Source organism: Lathyrus oleraceus, chromosome 1, assembly GCF_024323335.1.
Source record: "Lathyrus oleraceus cultivar Zhongwan6 chromosome 1, CAAS_Psat_ZW6_1.0, whole genome shotgun sequence".
Lineage (NCBI taxonomy): Eukaryota > Viridiplantae > Streptophyta > Magnoliopsida > Fabales > Fabaceae > Lathyrus > Lathyrus oleraceus.
Genome location: NC_066579.1, coordinates 309,169,578 through 309,186,179, shown reverse-complemented (window position 1 = coordinate 309,186,179; position 16,602 = coordinate 309,169,578). Strand labels below are relative to the sequence as shown.

At 39.3% G+C, this 16,602-nt stretch overlaps 1 protein-coding gene across 1 annotated transcript; it reads left to right on the top strand.

Moving 5' to 3' along the window:
* The first annotated feature begins 14,928 nt into the window (after positions 1 to 14,928).
* LOC127104477 (uncharacterized) lies at positions 14,929 to 16,602 on the top strand. The gene has a single exon (XM_051041658.1). The coding sequence runs from the start codon at positions 14,929 to 14,931 to the stop codon at positions 16,600 to 16,602; it is 1,674 nt and encodes a 557-aa protein (XP_050897615.1).

Genomic DNA, 16,602 nt, shown 5'->3' with positions numbered 1-16,602 from the left:
GAAGGAGAATCAGAGCATTCGTAGCTCGGCTAACACGCACACAAGCAAACACAGGCAAAGGCAAACATGGAGCCCGAATGCCAATCACTGGACTTACATCAGCATCCGAACCGAACACACACAAAGAGTGTGGTGACACAAAGGTTAAAAAGAAAAGAAAAGGCTCCCGGAGAGATCAGCTCATCTCCTGCCTACGTACCTCATCTGGTATGAGGATCAGGGCGACGTAGTTCCCCTACGGAGGGACACAGGACTAGCCTAACCAGATAACAGAGGGAGACACAACTAGGGAGACTACGACTCGAGCCTAGATGTTATCATGCAAAATCATCCCTAAGTTAAGGTTTCTAGCTAACTTGCACAGGGAGCAAGCCTATCCTAAACCTAACTTGCACAGGAAACAAGCCAAACTAAACCTAACTTGCATAGGAAGCAAGCTAAAGCAAACACACAAACACAAGTAGCACACACTATTGCAAGCAATGGGCTCAAACAAGGTTAGGTTTTAGTCGAGGGGTCATATCAACCTCAACAAACAAACCACTGTAACTGGGTAGTGTTAGCTCTTAACCCTAACATTGAGAGTTAGGGTGAAGCTGATGAAAGGTGAGTGAAGATGAGACTTCACAACTCTTATCCCTGGCCTGGGAGAGCTTAAGACAAGAATGTGTGGGTTCAGAAAGGGGGAACCCTTCTACACATTTGATACTGACTCAACTGTACAACTGTACAAGATCTTGGGTTTGTGTCTGCAATGCATCAACACAGTGGTGTGAGCAAAGCAGATGACACACAGAATAGCAGGGGATAGATTGCATATCCCTTGGGTTCTGCCAATTGCCTCTTCACTTAGGAGGTCTTTGAATATATACAAGGACAAAGGTAAACAGTCACAAACATTGCCTCTTAAGGAGGACTTCAGACAGGTGCCTGGCCAAGTAACAGGCCAGGTCTTCCAGACTACATGAAGTAAGGAAGTTATACCTCAATGCAAATTGCTTATTAAGCAAAGCAAAGCAAAGTTCACAAGGAACTAATAGCAACTAAAGTACCTGAAATCAGTCAAGCACAGTTAGTATACCAGACACAAAGTTAAAATAAACAGCATAAGAATCAAACAGATAACACAGTCAATCAGATGTGCACAGCACAAGCTCAAAGCAAGTGAGCTAAGCAACCTACAAAACACACAAGTTAGTTCATGATAAACAATCAAACTTAATCAACTTGTATTGATCTCTTTGAAGCATTTGTTGCTTAACCTGAAACACCAAGCTTAAACATGAGCAACAGGACCACTAGGACAAGCCTAGGGTCAAAAGGGGATAAAAAATTTAAAACAGCAAGGGATAAGTGTCCAAAGTCAAGCCAAATCAATCAAGAAGCAAACCCAAGTGGTTTCACATTCATATCATTCATCAATATCATTTCACAAGCAGATTAGGTCAAAGCATGGCATATGGAACCTCAAAGAAGTCAACAGAATGACTCAACTCAAATTCAATCATAAACATTTCAAAAATTCCTCAAATAAATCATGATCAAACATCATCCACAACATGATAGGCATACCAAATTTCAGCTCATTTGGATCAAAGGAAGTAGGAAAATTAAATTCAGAAATGCAAAGCAAGTTCAAGCATACTCATACAAAGCATCAAAACATGCACCAACTTCAATTAATCATAAAACAGAACCAAATCATGATAAATGAATGAGACTAAAGCCATGGTGTACTTCAAGATGTTCACAATGCACATGTCAAATTTCAAGTTCATCCAATAATGTATGAGAATTTCACAAATCATATGGTATCATGTGTCACAAAAGTCAACATTTTGGTCAAATAGGGGAGAAATTGTCAATCAAATAGGAAATGCATTCAAAAATTCCAGAAAAAATTCACACACATTCTCAACATGCACAAGTGTATTCATGCAAAAATCCAAACCATTTTGAGTTCAATAAGCATGGTAATTAAAATCATGAAGTTGGACATACATGGTGTGACACAAATTGTCACACCCCTATTCAAAAAATCATAACTCCACGACCAGCAATGATAAATTCACAAACTCTACACCAAAATCACCATGAACATGTCTAGTTTAAACACAAAAAGTTTGAGAAGCATTGGATAAAGTATCACCATTTCACAATCAATTTGGCAAAGCACGCACAAAATGGTCAACATGAACAAACCCTAGCACCTTTTAAAATCCACACATGCAAAAAATCTGGAAAAAATATCATAAAGAACTAGAGGTCAAGAAGATCAATCCACAAAAAACCCCATAAAAATTAGATAAGAAATGATCAACTTATGAATTTTGGAAGATTGGCCATGCAAATGAAATAAAAATTGAAATAGAAAATGATTTAATTAAATAATTAAAATGGCAGTGGCAAAGTCGTAAATAAGGGATCCCTTAAGTGAAACTCTGCGTTTCACTTAAGGATGTGTCACGCAGGGAATGGCTACATGGGAATGGAATAGTGACTTCATGCAAGGAAACGACAAAACACGATCAAAACACGATTTCTGGGCAATGTTCTAGGGTTTTTCGCTACAGTGTCGTGTTCTTCATCAATGATGAACAAATTTCCCAGATTTGGGAATCGAGCATGCCAATCAACTCGTCTAACAATGCACAAACCAAATCTAACCCTAATTTCTATCAATTCAAATCAACAACCAAGAAATAAGCAAGAACATAATTGACAATCAGACTTAAGATCCACGTTTCTCACTCAATACCTAGCCATTTTCCTCGATTTAAAGCTCAGTACACTCACGGTGAAAAGATATACAAGATGCACTACATGATTTCATCAAAGGTTAAGTTCGAATTTCACCTGATCTTGAAGAGCAGTGGTGATTTGATGGTTTTCTGGCCGTGATTGGTTGAAACAGATGCACATGAAGGTCCCAGATGATGAATGGAGAATGAACTTTAGCTCAACAATCTTCGAAACAGCTCCAATTAAAATCTGCCATGGATGAAGCTCAATAAAACAATCCACGAGAACAGCTTTACAGTTGTATGTTGTTGCTTGCAAGGGGCTCAAAAATGATGGTGGATGATGGAACAACTAACCAAGGCTCGTGCTCTTTGAAGGTTTTCAATAAAAAGTTCAAATGAGCAAAAGTGAGAATTTGAGAGAGAGTGAAATTTTGATCTGTTTTTCTGAATGGTGGCTAGGGTTTTCCAACAGAAAATGAAGTATATGTACTCTGATTAATGAAGCTTAAGTGTGGTTAGTGTAATGGTAAGTGGAATTGGCTTAATTGAAGTGTTTTGACAATTGCTAAAAATTACTCCAAAATGCATGGGGGTGCATGTATATGCACGAAATTGGGCTCAAACAAACCCCAAATGTGATTTCTGAACCTATGTAATTGGCACAAATCATTGGAAATGTTTTATTTAAAAGTCCATTTTTCAACTCACCTCTTTTTTAATTCATGCCACTTGAAAAAGGCCCATTTTGCTTGGAAGATTTTTGGTGAATTGTGATGAAAGATTTGGATAGAGCACATCAAATATGACTTGTAGCAAAAAACCCCACCCAATTTGGCCAAATGGTTTGGAAGATATGCCACTTTGAAGTTCAAAACTTTTTGAGAATGATTTGATCATAACTTGCCAACCATACATGATAAATGAGTGTTCTTGGACTTTTTGGAAAGGTGAGAGCAAGATCTTCAACTTTCATGTTGGACAAAATTTCATTTGAAGCTTGTAGGATGATGTAAATTTGAGGAGAAAAACTTTTTATTTTTGGCAGTTGAAAATTACAGGTCATCTGCCATTTTTGGAAACTTCTTGTCTGACTTCAAATTCTTCAATCTTGACCTTTGAAATGTTGAATGAGACTTGTATGGACATGAATGAACCCTTTCAAACCATCTCCCACCTTGAAATCCATAAAATCAGGCACAGTTGACCACATTTGACCATAGTTAACTTTCTAGGGTTTCTGGTGAACTGAACACTGACTGATGACTTCTGAGCAATCAAACCTTGACCAAAACACTTCAAAAGGACCCCTAGGTCATGTGAACATGTTGGACCAACCCTAGGGCCTTGTCTCATTGGAAATTGTACTTGCTTGCTTGATTGACTGATCTCCTGACCAGTTTGACCTAATTCTTCTGAATGGCTTGCACTTGGGCAAAGGGACAATGCAATGTTATGCAGTGGACTATGTTAATGCTATGACCTAATATGAGAATGTATGTACAAAAGGTAGGTGCAAATTTGAGGTGCTACACACTTGACCCGATGAATCGGTTGTATTACCCTGGTCCTTGGAAAGCATGAGAAGCTTCTGCAACTGATTCATGTTATTTGAAAGATACAAGTTACACTTGTTAAAAAAAATTCATGAGGTTCCCCGGGGTCCCATCTTTATAGTGAGTTCATACTAAATGTCATCATATGTGATCTATATCTTTTTCCAACTCATGCTTATTCTTATGTTTGCATGTTAATTGCTTTCATACCGTTAAATCATTGCATATGCATAGTCTCTTATTCATTAGTCATGTGTAAGTCATTATGAGTCATCAAAAATCATTTCATAGGTCATAAATGTGAGTTTTGTCAAGTTTTATCCATAATGCATCGACACATGGTCACATAGGTCGACGCATAATTTGATTTTGTTTGTATCTGTCAAAATGCTTCAGGATGTGTCGACACATCCATGGATAGGTCGACCTATGGATTTAATTTTTCTATTCTTGATTAAACGTTTTAGTATGTCCCGACACATAACCTTAACAGTTCGGAACATTAACTCAGAGGTCGACTCATATTCCATCCTTTTGGTCAAAAAAATTCATTTCATATCCATGCACTAAAATCTCTCAAGTTTTCAAGTTTTATCTCATCTCATAAAAAGTCATTCATTTTCGTCAAATGTTTTTTGTCTCTCTCAACCCGTTTCATCTTCCTTCACATTTTCATCAAATCTTCTTCACTCATCTTATTTCTCCGCTTACTCTTTCAATTTTTTTACCCTAACTCACAAAAATTCCAGATTCTCACTTTTTTTTGGATTAGTTTCTCATTATGGTGTGTTGTTGTGGTTGTGTGTCTTGGTTGAGTGCGTGAGCATTCTTAAATATCTCATTCTCCATCTTAGTTCATTTAAACAATCTATCAAAAATTTGGTGTGCACATCTTATCTCATCTTTTTTCAATGGCTCATAAGCTAGCAAAGACTAAGGATGGTTCTAAACATAAAGGAAATGATAGTTCCTCATCTACTGCTATAGAAACTCCCCTCTCATTGGTATCTCGAATGTGTATTAAGGAGTTTGAAGAAAAGTACAAGGATAGGCTAGTGTTAAAACAATATATGTGGAAAGCCAAATTTGTTGCTCAATTGGCTCTTCCTAGTGTTGCTGAGTTGGTCTCTCATCAGAAGATTGACTACTTTTTGCAACTTGCACAAGATTACAATGAGGATCTTATTCGTGTGTTTTATTCCGGGATACATGCAAAGGATGGTTCTCGTTTCAAATTTACCATTGTAAATGTGATTTATGAGTTTACAGATGAATTGTTGAATTCGTTGTTTGGGATAACTATTATTGATCCCGATGTGGGAGATGAACCAAATATGTTGGTGAAAGATGTTTATACCCATGTTGATTATAAAGGGAGTAATACGGTAAACTAATTTCTTAGATCTCCTCGTCCTGAAGGTAACTTTGAACCTATTACTACTGGACAACTAAAGACGGTTCCAAGGATTTTGCTTTGGCATGTTTCTCATGTTCTCCGTCCCAAAAATGGTGGTTTATCAAGAATTGATTATTCTAAAGTTCACTTGATCTATATTCTACTCAGCAAAGTTAAGATAAATTGGCCTCATTCCATTGTTTTGAGGATGTTTTCTATAAAGAAGTGCAACAAAGGTACTTCATTTTGTTATGTGTCTACGATTTCAAAGATTATGAAATTCTTTAATATTGGCTTGCCTAACCTGTCATACAAGTCTCTTGGGTCTGTACAAGAGTTTTCTCAAAGGACTCTTACAAACTTGGGATACTTTTGGGATGTTCAGTGAAAGGCATATTACTTTCTTGCTGGTAAGAATGCTAGAAGAATTTATAACTTTGATGATCCTACTACTTTTGAGAATGAAGGTGAAGAAGAAGGTGTTCATATGGAGGATGAGAATCACACTAGGAATAAACAAAATATCCATGAAGAAGATGCTATGATGCATGATGCACCTATTGTAGATCATCATGGTGCAGATTCTGGTGCTAATTATGTGAAGACAAGCTTCCTACAAGATTTTGATGAAGACAACATATCAAGCTCTCCATATCAAAAGAATGGAAAAAGAAGATCACTTCAACATTGCTCAAGTTTTTCATGGATCTAGTACAGGTATATGGAATTCTTGACAATATACTCCTAGTGCTCAAAAGTTTTTATCATACATTATATGATCACTCTAAAACTTTTTCTATCATGATTATTTGCTTTAAAGTGATGTTTAAAAAATTGCATATTCAAAAGTTTTTTAACTTAGAAACTTTTCAAAGTTTTGGCTGTGACAATTGATTGATGTTATACTGCAATCGATTGATCAAACTTTCTGTTTTAGCATTTTTCATTTTCTAAGTTGGACCAATCGATTCGTGTTGTATGTCAATCTATTGATCTTAGTGTATTTTATTTTTTGTTTATGTCAATCGATTGGTTATGAGGGTCAATCGATTGATGGTGGAATTTTTTTGAAAAATATGAAATTTTATTTCACCATTCTTTGCACCAATTTATCATAACTCTTCATGGCAAAACCTCACATCCTTTCATCAACAATTCTCTGATTTCTATTTTAACCATTGTCGTGTTATGATTGAAGGGATGCATTCATACTATAAATACTCTCTATATTTTCATTACAAAATTCACCTCTTTCAAATCAATTTACAAAATCTCTATACATTCATTTTAATCTATATCTTTATATTGAGGTACTTTTGAAAAAGAATTTTCATATCATTTTCTTCAAAAGTACTTGTCATACCCCGATTTTGGCCCTGAAATTTTTCCCAATCAATCATTCATTTGCATTCCTCCTCATGACCATTTCATCTGGTCATGAGGCTGTCCACCCACTTTTTTTGTTTAGACATTGCCATCACTTGTCGTTCCATAACTTTCGGATTTTCACCTTTTCATTTGACCTTGGATGTTTGATCTCCATAGTCAAGCAAGACTTAGAATCTCTTTCTCATTTGATAGGATCTGGTGGAATATCATGACTTTCATTCTTATGTCTAAATCCAATCCACGTTTTGTCTCCCTCATAAAACATTATTTTTTTTGTTCCAATATATCATCCATGTGACCGTTTGCTTTTACGTTGTCATATTCTTAGTACTCACTCCTTTTTCAATGAATTTATGTGTCGAGTGCAAAACGTTTTTGTTTTTGGTCATCATACGTTTCAATATCCATATCTTAAGTCCATTTTTTAAATCCAAGTTTCATTCCAAATCCATTATCTATTTTTCTTCTTTGTATCCATTCAAATAACCAATCATCCAATTTCACATTACAATTAATCCATAAACCTTTTAATGGTCGTTTTCATTTACCATATTATTTATCCATAAAGAAATAAAACAAGCAGGATTTTGGCCGGTATACCTTGTGAGCAAGGTCGACTGGACGTGGCAATTTTACACTACAAACAAGTTGTTACATGTGACCCCAGATTTTGGAAGCTTACAATAATTTGGGTTTTGCTTTGAGAGATGTAGACAGAGTGGAAGTGTTCCATCCAGCATTTGGCAGAACAAGATTTCAAATGCTAATAAAAGATTGCTACTAGAGTTACAAAATAATCAATTTACAAACATATCAGGCGCTACTAATCTTCCTCCAAATGTCACACTCTTACTTGATGGGAATCCTCTGTGCTCAGATAACACATTCTATCAGTTCTATAAACTTAAAAGAGCTCCACATTTCAATGCATTTGAGGAATATTTGACTTCTAATCTTAAGCTATATGCCAATCAACTGAGCTATGCTTTTGAGTGGCAAGTAGGACCACGATTGCTAATGATCTTGAAGTTTTTTTTCCTGAATATGTTGATAACAATAGCTCGCTCACTTTCAGTTCAAGTGAAATCCAACGGATCAGAAACATGTTCACTAGATGGGTCATTCCTAATCGTGATTTGTTCGGGACTGAAACCTCGTCCAATTCAAGCCTAAGCACAGGTGCTTTGTTTGGTATGATCTTAATCCAACTGTCAGCAAGCATCCGCTGTTGTCATTCTCTCCCCGAAGTTGCCGCTTCCATCACTTGAATCTCTGATGATATTGTTGTTGTTAGTGTGGCCTTCATGCTGTGTAGTTGTGCTGCTGGAAGAGAATCCACAAACAGTCCTACTCAGTCACATACATTGCAATATGAATTAGGGACATCAAAGAGCTTCCTCCACACCGGCTGGCTGAAATAAGAAGATTATGTGAAGACTACAAAAAGAAAGAGAACAACAACAAAATACAGTATCGCTTCAATTTCGTAGTTTCATAGCAATTCTCTCCGAAAAAACCAAACTTTCACCTTAAAACTTCTGTATACTCTTCTCAATTTCACACTTCCAGGTGAGCAAGATAAACGGTGTTCTTATCCATGTTGCAAGTGTATCTAAACTTATGAAGGATGGAAAACATAGTTGGTGCAATGTTGTCGGACACTATTTTTCTCAAAAAAACATGCATGTAACACCATCTAGTTTCTATTGATTGGTTGAAGAGTAGGAAAGATTAGAAGCTGGTTGGAATAGTGGGCTCTGTTTGCTGTTGTTTGAGCTGCGATGATGTAAAAGATTATGTGAACCCAAATAATCCTGCGTATAAGAACGACATGTGTCTCAGTTGCTTGGTACATAATCTTTTGAATGCGTGTGCATCAATATTCCGAAGAGGCGAAGCACTTTCAATTTCTTCATCTCTTCACGGAACAACATCCATGACATCTGCAGCATCACTTGATAATTCTCTATCGGACATGTACTGTTCTCCTCCAAGGCCCTAACCATATGATGCAGAGCCTCTGAACTCAGCAGACAAATGGAATGAATGTGCCCGAGAAGATGAATTGAAGATATACCGTTCTAAGTCTGCATCAAGAACGTTCATCAGCAAAATACACACCTGGAGTTGGGCTTGTTTACACGTCATCATCAGAAGAAGAGGATATCTGTCCAACTTGCCTTGAAGAATACACTAAAGAGAATCCCAAGATAATGACAAAATGCTCTCATCATTTTCACCTTAGCTGCATCTATGAGTGGATGGAGAGAAGTGACAACTGTCCAGTTTGTGGAAAGGAGATGGAATTCGATGAGACAATATACTCTTGATAATTTGGAGGTGGATAAAGGCAACATCTGAAGATAGTAGTCATGCTGCAGTGAAAAGAAAAATCACTAAGAATCAGAGAGAATTTGAATTTGAAGTCAGTATTCTAGGAATAATTCAACACAAAAAATACCGTGTATCCCGTGCTTGGGATGGATCTACTGATCTGGAAACTATTAACACGCAGCAAGTTCATTCAAGCACTTCTGAAAATGCCATGAATTTGTCTTCGGATGTTCATGGTTTGCCCGAAGCTTCGGTATCGGATGCTGAGATCAAGCCAAATGATTTACCTTATCATAATGGTGTTGAACATGTCAATGATTCATACCTCAAACCTGCGGGTTTTGTCTCCAAACAAGAAAAATAAAGTGCGCATCAGTTCAATAATTATAATTAGACCATGCTACAAAACCGTTACTATCATGTCAAGTTTGGAACATAAGAAAGCAAGCTACTGATAGAAATTTCTTTGAATAAAACAAAGACAGAAGGAAAGGTTCTAAACTTACAATCTCCTACACACACTTCATTGTGTCTGCTGTTGGGAGGATCGTGACCAATTGTTCAAGGAAGTAGAAGGGATTATCAGAAGGCATATTAAAATGTCGGTTCTCCCTAGTGTCCAGCCATTCCATGAAATAGCATATCCGTTGTGGTTGACATCAGCTATCTATGAGATTTGTTTCGCGTTATCCGGGATTTTGGATCAGTTTCCAAAGTTGTCTCCCATTAACCGTGAGATTTATCTTAACAGGCTTGCTATAAGATATGATCGTAACGGAGAACCATCACAGTTGGCCCTTATTGACGTTTTTGTCAGTACAGAGAACCCTCTCAAGGAGCCGCCTCTTATCACTGCAAATACTGTTTTGTCTATACTCTCCGTTGATTACCCTGTCGACAAGGTTTCCTGCTATGTATCAGATGATGGTTCAGCTATGCTGACTTTTGAAGCCTTATCAGAAACAACTGAGTTTGCAAAGAAGTGGTTGCCTTTTTGCAACAAACACAATATTGAGCCTAGTTCCCCTGAGGCTGATGAAAGCAAATTGCCGTTACAGTTAGCAATGGTAGGACGCCTCAATGTTGCGTCATCTGCTCAGGACCTTCCCATGTCGTATGGTTATAAATATGACATATCATTTGGTTGCTGCGTGTTTGAAATAGTTGCATATCAACCAGCATTTCACGCTCCGAACAACGCTGAAGTTATCAATAAAATAAGTAGATCCGCTATTTCTCCATTGCCAATTGCTTACTCTCCCACACTGAAACAATTTATCAAGAGCATGTTGAGGAAAAATCCTGAACACAGACCAACAACGGCTGATTTGTTGAGACATGCACTCAACGTCTCAAATGCCGGCACACTATGCTGATAAGAAGCACTTGCCGCATCAACCGGTGGACTGTACCAATAATGAGCGTTTGCCATGAGTAAAACCGACTCTACATTCTCAAGTTCAAAAGCAAAGAGCTTCCAGATGTCCTTGCTCTCGACGAAGCCACACCTGAACCGTGTCAAAATAGTTATGCGATATCGCGCCGACACCAATTTAACCCACGAACAAATCATGTCGCTTGCAAACCTCAGTTGAAATTCAACCTGGTGACGTATGTCCTGCAAGTATCAGCAACAGATGAAATTAACACGACCATGTACCATTAATTCAAGAAAACGTATACTCAAGTGGTTTCACAATAGTGATTTACCTGTGGTAAAAAGTTAGGATGAGAGTTTAGGGGGGACCACCAAGCTTGAGCAGACAATTTTAGAATTTCCGCTCCTCTACATGGACAGTTGCCTTAGCTCCTGGCCACTACCAACGGTACGGAAAAGCAGACGAGAGGGACCACCAGCTTGAGTGAAGACAAAAACCTCCAGCATCCTCCGTACGGACAACCTCCACTACACAACAGGAAACACAGAAGAGAGATCATATATAAAAGGGGTTACTATTCACGAAACCCTAAGAACTTTGGGGGGGAACAGCGAAAACCGTGAATCCATAAAGAATCCAAGAGGCGACGAACCTTAGGAGAGGCGACGAACCTTAGGAGAGGCAACGAAATCGATTCGAGCGATTCTTGGGAGCTCAAGCAAAGTAGCTGAGGCGTCGATTCCGAAAGAGGAAGGAGAGAGAGAACCGCATACTTGTCTATTCGCTTCCAAGGCATATCGACGGTAGATTTATCGCTCTTTCTTCATCTCGTTTTCGGTCTCGTAAATGTGCGTATATCTTCCTTTTTCTTTCATAACTGTTCTTTTTGAGGTTGAGTTTAGGTTAGGGTGAGGAGAAGTGTTTTTCTTCTTTGATGGAGAGGTTTTGTGTGAAGATATCAGAGTGAGGAGAGAAAGTTTGAGGTGGAGGGTTCACTGGATCGTGCCTGTGGATCCGGATAACCCGGTTTGGATCCGCCCCCCCCCCCCCCCCTTTTGGGCTTTGTGGGGCGACCACACGTCCCCTTCCTTTTAGCTTGCTGCGCCCTGATGGACCTTAGGGACATTCAGGGCCCATTTTACATTTTTTAATTTGGTCATTTATTTATTTTTTTTGTTTATGTGTTTGAGTGGCTGCTACAATGACAACTGGTTGTCCATGGCCAAATGGAGGACGGTTTATCTTGCCTTCCTCAAGGTAGTGGGTTCGATACCCATATATAGCGTTTTGTTTCTTTTAGCATTCAAATTTTTTGTTTTGTTTATGTTTTATTATGATTTCTCCTACACTCATAGTTTCATTATCACTTAATAACACAAATTTGGTTTCCTTTAATTTCATCATCCATTCAAAACCGCTTTAAAAATATAAATCACCTAATTCTCGATTCAATGTCGAGCCCATTTCCATACCCTTGTAAGTCGATTACTTTTAAGCATCGCCATCAACCTCACATAGCTTACTCTTGGGATTTCTTACAATGAGACGGTTCTCTTGCACTTACACTCATACATCGCATTGTTTGTTGTTTGGGCCCGATTTAATTATTTCATGACTTTGAATCCCCATTTGACAAAATGTACCCCACTCCCCCGATGTGTAATAATTTTGTACTGTTTTATTCCTTTATTGCTTGACTGTTTGGTTAGCTACTGACACAACAATAAATCAACCATTTTCAAAAGATCAAAAATAAGACTCGATCCAACGTCGAGTATTTTCTCAATAAACAATTCAGATCCTTTTCTTCCTCCCATTCTATTCCATTTCTTTCAAAAACTTCATCAAATGCTTGATCCAACGTCAAGCCATTTTTCATAATAAAAACTCAAAAAATATTAATTCATATTCAAGACCTTTTCAATAAAGATGGAAATGGAACGTGGTGTATACCGCGCACTCCTGAGACTAGGATTCGAGACGGATGTCTCGCTCGTCCTAGTTCTCGCCATCATCCAAATTTATCCACTTTGTTTTCTCTCAAACACTCATTCAAATCTTTCTCAATCGCTCATCAAATGCTTGATCTAATGTCAAGTAATTTTCACAACAAAACTCAAAATACTTAATTTCTATCTAAACACCTTTCAATAAAGATGGAAATGGACCGTGGTGGATACCACGCACTCCTGAGATTAAGATTCGAGGCGGATGCCTCGCCTATCTTAGCTCTCGCCATCATTTTAAATTGTCAATGCGGTTTCTTCAAACCCTTTCTCAATCAAACCTCAAAATACTTAATTCTTATTAAACACTTTTTCAATAAAGATGGAAATGGAACATGGTGTATACCGTGCACTCCTGAGACTAGGATCCGAGATGGATATCTCGCTCATCCAAGTTCTCGCCATTACTCAAAATAAATCCAACCAATCAAACTCTTTCTCGCCGCCGTGCGATTAATCAAAAACCTTTTCACAAATGAAAGGTACTTTGTTTCAAAACAATGCAAGGCGATGTTTTTCCACCTGTTTTGGGTAGTCCAACAATGTTTTCGTCGATTTGACACAAAGTAGCTTTCGCTAAAATCGACCAACAAACAAACATTTTTCTACCTAGAACTACGTAAGCCTTGATTTCTCTGTTGAGATACGTAGGAACAGGATTTGTAAATCTTGCCAGGCCCACTAATAAAAAACTTAGGTTTAGTCCTTCGTCAAAAAATCCAAAAATATTCTCCTGTCTTCTATTCTTTCTTTCCCACCTAATAACTGGAAAAGCCTAACATTTCAAACTAACATTAACGCACACAACTAACCTAATGGTTCCCATTGAGGTACAACAGATGGCGACTCTGCTGGGGACAGTCGTTCCCTAAGCGAGTTAAGCCTAGTTAGGACGTTTGTGTGCTTTTGTTTGTTTAATTGTGTGGCTTTTCTTTATTGCTTTTATTATCTTTATTGTTATATTAATATATTTGTTGTATATTGGTTCCACTGTGTTGGGTACTTGGGTGTTTGATTGCAAACCATGTGGGAAAGACTCTACATTCGAGTCTAGAGTGAAAAAAAACATAAGATAGGACGATGGTTGAGTAGTACGGACTCCCGAGGTGGATACTTCGTAAGAGTCGGTACGAGAACCTCACTTGGAGTATATTCTTTTGCAAATATTGTCACCCGAGGTGTATACCTCGTAAGCTTCGATGTTTCAAAGGGGTCCATGACTCTAAGAACCTTTTAGAACATTGAACCTTTGGCCAACTAGAAATGATGGTTGCGTAGTATGGATTCCCGAGGTGAATACTTCGTAAGAATCGATACGATAACCTCGCTCAGAATAGATTCCCTAGATGGAGTTGATGACCGGAAAGTATTTTCCGTAAGCATCAAACAGTCTTTTGAATCCATGACTCTGAGTACCATGTCTAGAACCCAGTCGATGGTTGCGTAGTACGGACTCCCGAGGTGAATACTTCGTAAGAGTCGGTACGAGAACCTCACCCAGAATAGATTCCCTTGATGGAGTTGACGACCGGAAAGTATTTCCCGTAAGCGTCAAACATTCTTGTGAATCAATGACTCTGGGGATCCTTTGTAACAAAGCCCTAGATCATACCCAGTGAGAACCCCTGTTTTGGAAAGCAATCAAATTTATCCATACCTCGAACCTTTGAACCTGTACCAAAAAAAACATTGCATCCATCCATTCATTGCATACGCATAAAAAGAAAAATTCTTAGTTTGAACCAAGAGTTTTACAAACAAGATGCATCCATACATGCATTCATACATTTTCAAAATAGAGTCTCATTCCGTCCTTTCTTCCTCCAGTTTCACGCTGAATCTTCAACGCCGGTACAATACTCGTGCCAGAGCAAGACAGAGAATGGCTGAACAAGAACAAGAGAGCGCCCGAGTCAGAGCTGAACTAGACGAAATCAAGGGAGGCATGTCCCATATGCGAGAGATGCTGCAAGCTTTAACCTTCGGTTTGAGATTCCACAAGCGACCGCGATTTCAGAGACCACAGGCCCAGCAGTAGAAGTCCCACCTCAGAGGACGTTACCCTCAACCCTTCCTCCGTATGGGCTACCCTATGCCTTCGTCCCCCAAGCGGAGGTAGCGCACGACATGGGGCAATTTGTCCAACAAGCCATGCCATTACCGGTTTACACTGATGCACGTCCAGTCATCCATACTATGGTTCCACCAGCTGCCTATGCTAGGCATATTCCTCATTATGAAGATCAAAACCACAGGTATCAGACTGTCGACTCAACCGTTGCTGGTGACGAAGTAAGGCTTGAGGATTTCAGAGAAGTAAAGGAGAACATGCAGCTCCTTGAGATGAAATTCCGAGATTTAGAAGGAGACCACGTCTTTGGATCTGCTGCCAAAGAAATGTGCCTGGTATCCGGGTTGGTGATTCCGACCAAATTCAAAACTCCGGACTTCGACAAATACAAGGGGCATACTTGTCCAAAAAGCCATCTCATCATGTATTATCGAAAAATGGCTGCACACGTGGAGGACGACAAGCTGATGATCCATTGTTTTCAGGACAACTTGAGTGGGGCTCCTTCCAAGTGGTATTTGAGTCTGGATCAGAATAGGATCAGGTGTTTCCAAGACCTGTCAGACGCGTTCATAAAACATTACAAATACAACATGGACATGGCGCCTGACAGAAGACAGTTGCAGAGCATGTTCCAACATGACAAGGAGTCCTTCAAAGAATACGCTCAAAGATGGAGGGAGTTGGCTTCTCAAGTTGAGCCGCCTCTAGCTGAGAAGGAAATGGCCGAACTGTTCATCGACACTGTCCAACCCCAATTCTACGAGAAGATGGTTGGAAGTGCTTCCCTGGGATTCTCGGAGCTTGTGGCTATAGGGGCTCGCGTTGAATATGGTGTAAGGAACGGAAAACTGACGGCTGTAGCTGGAACTTCAAGTGCTAATCCAAAGAAGTTCTCTGGAGGGTTTCCTAGAAAGAAGGAAGGGGACACAAATGTTGTGACTGCTGGTCAAGGAAGAGCTCCTCCAAGAAGGAGACTACAACAATACTCACCTCAACAGTATGTTCAACAACCAATTCCCTATCAGCAACCCATGTATCCCGTCCAGTATGCTCCACAACCATATGTGGCTGCTGTGATGCCTTCATTCAATCAACAGCCTGCTCAGGCTTATCAAGCGCCTCCAGTTTATCGACCAACTCCAGTTCAACAACGTGTTGCGGCTCCGCCAGCTTATCAACAAACACCATCAACTCCTGTTTATCAACAACCGAGAGCTCAAGCTCCGAGGCAAAATGCTCAGAACCAGAACAGAAGGCAAGGGGAGAGGGCGACCTTCAATCCAATCCCAATGTCGTACACTGAGTTTTACCCCTCCTTGTTGCAAAAGGGTTTGGTGGTTCCTAGACCTATGGGACCTCCACCTGATCGTCTGCCTCCATGGTACAACCCTAATGCACACTGTCCTTTCCATGAAGGTGCCCCCGGGCATGACCTAGAGGGTTGCTACGCTCTGAAGCATAGGGTTCGGGAATTGATTGAGAGCAAGATCTTGTCTTTTAAGGACATGGGACCGAATGTGAAGAACAACCCTCTTCCTCCCCATGGAGATCCTGTGGTAAATGCCATTGAAGATGCCTCTGCTGGTGTTACGGTTGATAAGGTGGATGATGTAAAGACTCCTTTGGTAGCATTCCATGCCCGATTGGTGGAAGCTGGCCTGGTTAGTGTTGATCATGACAATTGTGAAGAGTGTGCCACACACCCAAAAGGATGTCAGGTGGTGTGA

Coding starts and splice junctions, on each gene's coding strand:
- LOC127104477 (XM_051041658.1), top strand. CDS start 14,929: ATGGGGCAATTTGTCCAACAAGCCATGCCATTACCGGTTTACACTGAT.